Source organism: Belonocnema kinseyi, chromosome 8 (genome assembly GCF_010883055.1).
Source record: "Belonocnema kinseyi isolate 2016_QV_RU_SX_M_011 chromosome 8, B_treatae_v1, whole genome shotgun sequence".
Taxonomy (NCBI): domain Eukaryota; kingdom Metazoa; phylum Arthropoda; class Insecta; order Hymenoptera; family Cynipidae; genus Belonocnema; species Belonocnema kinseyi.
The window spans coordinates 111,416,662-111,424,321 of record NC_046664.1 but is presented as its reverse complement, the minus strand read 5'-3'; the positions used below and the strand labels follow the sequence as shown (position 1 = coordinate 111,424,321).

Sequence of the window (7,660 nt, the reverse complement as noted above, 5' to 3'; positions counted from 1 at the left end):
CAATTAGAAACGAGTCAGGCCGCCCACACTGTTTACGTTTCAATCCCCCCGAAACCAGTCCAAGGCTATTTAAAGGTAACCCCCGACACTTGACTGAAAGCGAGAGTTTGATGTATGTCCAAAAAATTAAATGAAAAATGTACATCGTTGAAAACCTCCCTCTATGAGAAAGCAAAAGTGTATTTCTAATTGACTATAACCCAGCCTGATTGCAATACTAGAGACATGATTAAATAAATGTACAAGTCACAAGATAATATTGTCCAATATATTTTTTTAAATAGTGTTATTAAGTTTGATTTATTGTAAACAAATCCATAATTCGGACTTTTTCCGACACAAGAATCTTTTTTTCGAAGTTAAATTTTTTATACCCTCATTCTTTAAATACTAGACGGCATCAGCCAATGCATTTGATAATTGATGTAAACTAAAAGTCATCAGAAGAAAAACATTTCTTTTTAAAAGACCTACAAGTTTATCATGACAAATTTTTGGATTTTCTTCAAAAATAAAAAATTCAAATTTTGATTGCACAAAAAAAATAATGAAAAATAAAAAATTCCATTTGGTAGACAAACTATGTAGGATACGAAAAAAGACGAATTAACAAAAATTGTTATCCCAAAAAAGATCTACAATTTCGTTAAAAATCAATTCTTGATAGGACGCGTACCTTTTGTTTTATTTGTGAAAAATAATGTTGAAAATAAAATAAAATAAAATGCGTGAAAAAATGATGAAAGTTACGAGAAAAAAATTGAACAAAACCTGTTTACAAGTGTCTGTCGGAAATAGAGCGCGCAGCGCGAGTTTCACGATGAGAATGTCTACGTCAAAGCCTACAAAGCTTTGAGAAACTTAATCTTTATTAAGTAGACAATTCAGAATATGAAGACGAATATAAATTTTGCCATCTAAAAGAGATCTTTTTGATAAAGTTTTTTTCAAGCATTCCAAATGAAAGAATAAATATCCGAGGCGAAACGCGAGGTAACCCATTATCGAGCGCGAAGCTCGAGATTCGACCGTCGCGCACCCTAGGCGCGCTCAAACTTGCGAGCGAAACGAGCCGCGCGTGCAGAATGCAGCGAGCGATGAAAATGTGCCCGCGAAACGGGAAGATTTTTTGTTTAAAATTAATTACCTGAAAGTTGAACAATTTCTTTTGTTTTCTGTGAAATACGGGGTTTGGCACTTACGCCCTTATGCTGTGTCGCTCCTTATTTTTTTTATAGTATTAACAATGATTGTTCAACTAAACTTTTTTTCCATCATAATTATTAACAACATTTAATAATTAATTCTTAAACATTTTTGGAGGCTTCTCGTATAATCACAAATTATCATCATCTAAGTTTTCTTAGTCAATCAGTATGTTACACGAGTCATTCCTTTAGTAAGATTATTGTGCAAGATGGGCATGAAATCGTTACAGAATCGTATAATCGACTGCAATGCTTCTCTGGCTGGTGTATGCATTAAAACTGAAATTAAAACTTTTATCAAACACTATAGAGAATTTTTGATGATAATGGACTACAAACGCGCGTCATTAGAGTGATAAACTATCGACCTTGTGTCACGATGCTGACTTTCTGAGAGTTTTCTTTTTTAAATTTTGTTTTGCAAGATTTTGTCCGCGTTCACATAATTCGAGTTTACGTGACACGTGGTCAGAATAAGGATAAAAAGCTCGACTAATATACGATTATATAGCGTTTTTTTAATTACCTATTGCCACATGTGTAACATTACATAATTTCGGAAATTTTTAATTCAAAAATTAATCTGTCATATAGGTATATTTATCTACATTAAAATTCTTCTTAGTTTGAAATTTCATAATTGTAATTGTGATTATAATCATAACATTTTAATTATTCTTTTATATTAGCATAGAATTTATGCACTTTAATACTGATTTTTTAAAAGAAATTAAGATTTTATTGAGGAAATAATTATAACCTAATAACTTTAGCCAGTTGCAACCCGACTTTGCCAGTACGAGATTAGAAGCTAATCTATTCCCAGAGTTGCGCTCTGGAAATTGATATAATTACTATTATGTATATTCTTTCAAGATAATCAAACTTTGAATCTATATTAATATATTATTATTATATTCTTTCAAAAATGATTGCCTTTAATGAAAATGCATTTAAGTAACATTTCCTTAATACTCTCAATTTATCATTTTTTGTCTTAAAGTCGAAACTTCTTTTTAAGACATAAAAAAGTCTGTTTCCGTCCCATGAGCTAGACACTTAAAGTAACTTGAAATTGTCTTGGATTAGTCTTTACCCAAGACAAAATATTTGTACCCGCGTATGTAATCAATTTTACGAAGTGTCTATTCGTACGACTAAATAAAATAAAATAAAGCTCAGAAGAAAGCATTTTTTTAATTTGATCTATTCCATTATAATTTTAACTTGTTAATTCACATAAAAGCAATATTGGAAACAAATATTTTCAATGTAATCATACACATGCATAAAAAGCGTCAAAATTAGAAGGACTAAATTCAAACAAAATACAAAATCGGAAAACTAGGACTTAATATAAGAAATTTGTAATATACTGCCCAGCGCTATAGTATTTCTAAATAATAAAATCCAAACATTTGTAATGTGAAAAAGAAGAAAATAGAATAGTCATTAAATGATTCATTTAAACAATAAAAATTTGGTGCTAATTACATACTTTATACTTGAAATTTTTACGATGTATCTGCAGCTCTGGCATTTTTTCTCGCATTTTACTTATTGTAGTTCGACATATTTGACTGAATTCAATTTTTTAGTCCAGCAAACTTTTGCGTCAACGAAGATTTTTTTCGGGCAAGATTTTCCGGCACCATTTTGCAAATTGTCACAGTATATTGATTTGTAACATCTCGAACCTCCTTTATATAGGTCAGCCTTTTAAAAAAATGTGTTATGGACTGGTCTTGGACACAGAAATTTGATGTGTCATATCCCGAACCCCTTTTCCAGGTCACGCTTCAAAAATAAGCGTCAGTAAATCGTCATAACAAGGCAGAAAAATTATACATCGTTTATACGTAGTAGAAAAATTAAATATAATATTTCCCACAATGTATGACAATTTGTCCTCCTGGGCACAAGAGTAATTGGTCATATCTCAAACATTTTTAGCAGGTAGGCCTTTAAAAAATACGCGCCAGTGACTGGTCAAAAAAGAATGATTGGTAAAATCTGGAACTTTTTTTCTGACCTTGCCCTTAAAAAATGCTTTTAAGTTACTGGCCACAGAAGAGTGGTAAAATTTAATATAAGAGAAATCGAGAAACCAGAATCGGAATGCCACCATCTGTTCTACAATTCACAAATCAGTGCTAAAGTATATTCTGGGAAGTGATGGGCAATTCTTAGTTTCTTTTTAGTATTTTACGATCTGTAATGTTGCCTCAATTACCTATATAAATTACTGTACTATTTACCTAAAGTTGAAAAAACCTCGCCGATAAAAAAAGTTTGTTGACGCCAAAATTTGCTGGACAAAAACAAATATAAGTCCGGTAAAATTTTCTGGAGCCCAATACCCGAACTGAAAGTATATATTTTATATATAATATAAATATATGTGCGTGTGTTAGCAGCCCCACGATGTGGCTGAAATAAATGCCTCCCTGTCTGAGGATATCCCGGAGGAGTCCGACCTCAGGACCATTAATTGTTTAGTTTATGGAACTGCGAGAGCTTTGGCTCATTTAAATCGAAGCTAAAATGGACAATGGACCAAAAGAACAAAAAACAATTGCATCCAATGAATAAGAAGATTGGATGAACACTATAGAATCGGTCCCTTGTTCAGTGTATGAATGACTACGTAACATCTGGTAGACCGTTCATGGAAAGAGTTCAAAACTTCGTTCAAAAACTGCGGCACTTCAATCACACACTGAACAAGTCCAAGCTGCTGACAATTAAGCTGACGAAACACTTACGTTATCTAATGCACGGAGAATAATACAGAAGAGGGAGGGATGAATCGGAGAGAATAAAGAGTCTCTCGCTGACCCATCGTGCCTCTTCAGCGATTACCCTGTTTCTGTTAAAAATCCACCCAAGCCCAACGAGGTAGACTTATTGAAGAGAGGTATACAAGATCCCGAAAACACTGAAGTTTGATCACTGCGGAAGAGATGAAAAAAGCACTTAGAGGTACGAAGAACTTTTCAGCTCCAGGGAAAGATGGTATCATGAACTTCTGATAAAAGAAGTTTACTTCTACATACCAACATCTGGCCCGTATATTCAACTAATATTTTAAGTCGGAGACGCCCATTCCGCAGTGGCTGCTTTTAGGACGCACTATACGAGGTGTGTTCAAAAAGTAAGGTGACTTTTCAATTTTCGCGGGCTACGTAGATTCAAGTTTTTAATTTTTTGTTTTGTTGTGTTGGTACACTCGTCACGATCATATGTTCACAGTTTTGACTATATTTTTCGTGTTGTTTTTCTGACAGAGGAATAAAAGGTTAGAAGGGTTTGGTGTGCTCGGCGATTTTCTTCTTTCGAAAAAAATGGAGCAAAGAGATTGCATTGAATTTTGTGTGAAAAATGGAATCCAGTGCTCTAAAACTCTTGAAATGTTGACAGTTGCATACGGTGAGTCTACTCTGAGTAAGAAAACTGTGTATAACTGGTACAAGCTGTTCCAAGAAGGCCGAGAGGATGTCGAAGACGAACCTCGCCCTGGACGCCCCAGCACGTCAACAACAGATGAAAACGTTCAAGCAGTGGAAGAAATGGTGTTGAAAAATCGCCGAATTACCATCAAAGAAGTTACTGAAGATGTTGGCATATCGGTTGACTCATGCCATGCTATCTTTTCGGACGTTTTGGGCATGAGACGTGTGTCAGCGAAATTTGTTCCGAAACTGCCTAATTTTGATCAAAAGATCCATCGCATGACCATCGCTCAGGAGATGTTGAATGAAGTCAATAATGATCCTGATTTTCTCAAAAGGGTTATAACTGGGGATGAATCGTGGGTATATGGTTATGACGTCGAAACTAAACCCCAATCGTCTCAGTGGAAGCATCCTGAGTCTCCAAGACCGAAAAAAGCACGTCAAGTTCGGTCAAATGTGAAGATTTTGCCCACTGTCTTCTTTGATTACCATAGCGTAGTGCATCAGGAATTCTTACCACAATGTCGTACGGTCAATAAGGAGTATTACCTTCAAGTTATGCGCCGTTTGCGAGAGGCAATACGCAAAAAACGTCCGGAACTTTGGAAAAACAATTCGTGGCTTTTGCATCACGATAATGCACCTGCTCATTCATCGTTACTTGTGAAAGATTTTCTGACCAAAAACAGCACCACAGTCATGCCTCAGCCTCCATATTCAACAGATTTTGCCCCCAGTGACTTTTTTTTTCCCAAAACTGAAAAGACCCATGAAAGGACATCGATTTTTTACGATTGAGGAAATAAAAACTGCATCGCTGAAAGAACTCAAGGCTATACCACAAAATGATTTTTAGAAGTACTTCGATGATTGGAAAAAGCCTTGGCACAAGTGTATTATATCTGAGGGGGATTACTTTGAAGGGGACAACATTAATATTGGGGAATAAATGAATATTTTTTGAGAAAACCATAAAGTCACCTTATTTTTTGAACACACCTCGTACACCTGCAGAAAAAGGCAATTTTTCAAACCTAGAGAATTACAGGCCAATCACTGCTTTGCACTCACTGTATAAGATCTTTACAGCTGATCTAAACAACAGGATTGTTCGAAGAATTTAGCTTTCGTTTTAACCTCTCATAGACTTATCATTTGTCTGTTGGAAAGCTTGAAAGTTTATCCCCAAATAGTGACAGGCATAGAGAGATTGATACCCCTTTGGAAAAGTAGATTTACTATCCCATCTGAAAATTATTGTGTCAAAACGAACAACGTTACCTTCCAGAGGAGCGTTTTTCAGAGCACAATCATGAGCCCTTTGCATCACACTTTGCATCACACTCTGAACAAATTAAAGGTTGTTGGCGTTCCCAAGGACCCTGAGCTTATGGATATAAGAGTTTTATCTAAAAGTCGAAGTAAAAAACGCAGACGTTTAAAAATTCCGCCCACAACTACTCGACAAGAAAATGCACGGAATCAGGGCTTAATTCAAGTACAGAGGGTTTAATTTTCGCACTCCAGGACAGTGTCATTTCCACCGTAGTATATCGTGAACCAATCTTATGTCAACAAGTTCCCAGCGATAGGTGCAGCGCATGCCATGCACACGTTGAGTACCTAGAACACATAATATCTGCGTGTCCTGACCACGCATGAACGGCATGATCTCCATAGACATGATTTGGCGCTGAAAGTACTTTATTACCATCTTTGTCGCTCTTATGATATTGGTCGTGTCCCTGCCCTGCCGAAGGCTCCGAGGGAGATTAGAGTCGATTATCCAAAACGAGAAGTACCCAATTTCCTGGAACTGCGATTTTTGAACATCTGTCTTCTTTGCACACTCGAGGCCTCATATCGTTTTTTAAGACTTCGAGAAACAAACTGTATTCGTGGTCGAATTTTTAGCTCCGGCATACTACATCATTGCCACAGAGAAGAAAAAAGAGGAGATGTATCAAGACCTTAAAAGGGAGCTGAAATTACTTTACCCAAAATATTTGATTAAAGTAGTTGTCCTTGTTCTCGGTGCTCTCAGAGTTTCGAAACTTATCACTGGTTCGTAACCTTAAAGCCATACCCGCGTGCCAAAAATATGCAAAGGCACTTGTGAGATGGATGCAGGAAGCTGTCGTCGGTGGGTCGCTTCGTATCCTCAAGGCAGACGAAGGTATGTGTACGTACAAATGTAAAGAGGCCAGGTTGTCGGTATGGAGTTTGCGCATAGGGGCACTTTAAAAACCATATTTCAATAAAAACGCAACTGGCGAATTCAATTAGCGCACGTGTTTTATATTTTTTCCAAACTTGAAATTTATCCACTTTTAGTCACTTCTTCTAATGTCTCCAGGTAGAGTATGAATTAAAGTGCGATTTCTCATAAAAAGTTGACAATTTCGACAATAACTCACAAGAACGCTTACAACTCCTAAAATAAATTCGACAATCTAGTCTCTTTTCTTTTAGACGTATACATATGATTTACTTTATTGATTGTTGAGAGTACTGACCTTTCGGGAAAGAAGGCCAGCAGTTGGTGTTCTATCATTGGGATCGGATTCTGGAATCGGTTCATTCGGATCTTCCATATGTACTCCAGGCCATCCTACCCACACTCCATTTCCATTTATGACGACAGGAGCTACTGCAGTCACAAGTCCTCCAGCACTAAAATTATAGTTCAAAAATTAATATAATTATCAACTTTATCAAAAGATAGTACCAATGATTTTCCTAGCATGTACTGACTAGTGTAATTGGGAGTGATCTTCTTTATACTCGGTCGTTCTATTTAGAATTTCTCTGCTCTCACCCTCCAGTTTTCTTCGAAAGCCTAAAAAATCTGCAAATTTGTGCGCAATTGGTTAATATATAGGGGTCGCGTAAAGACCATGAGTGTGAAGGACTTTAGGCTACTCTTATGGGTTGATTAACGGTTCTTGAAAGTTTTTTTCATAAATAATCTTTAATCGGTTATCTAAAAATACTCAG

At 36.0% G+C, this 7,660-nt stretch overlaps 1 protein-coding gene across 5 annotated transcripts in view; it reads right to left on the bottom strand.

Moving 5' to 3' along the window:
* The window catches only part of LOC117177884 (alpha,alpha-trehalose-phosphate synthase [UDP-forming]), a 285,945-nt gene that overhangs the window by 47,595 nt on the left and 230,690 nt on the right, over positions 1-7,660 (bottom strand). For all 5 annotated transcript variants that reach the window (XM_033368945.1, XM_033368946.1, XM_033368947.1 and 2 more), the window contains one exon: positions 7,180-7,336. In XM_033368945.1, coding sequence (XP_033224836.1) covers positions 7,180-7,257 — 78 coding nt within the window. In that variant the 5' untranslated portion in view covers positions 7,258-7,336. The remainder of the gene's footprint in view (positions 1-7,179; positions 7,337-7,660) is intronic.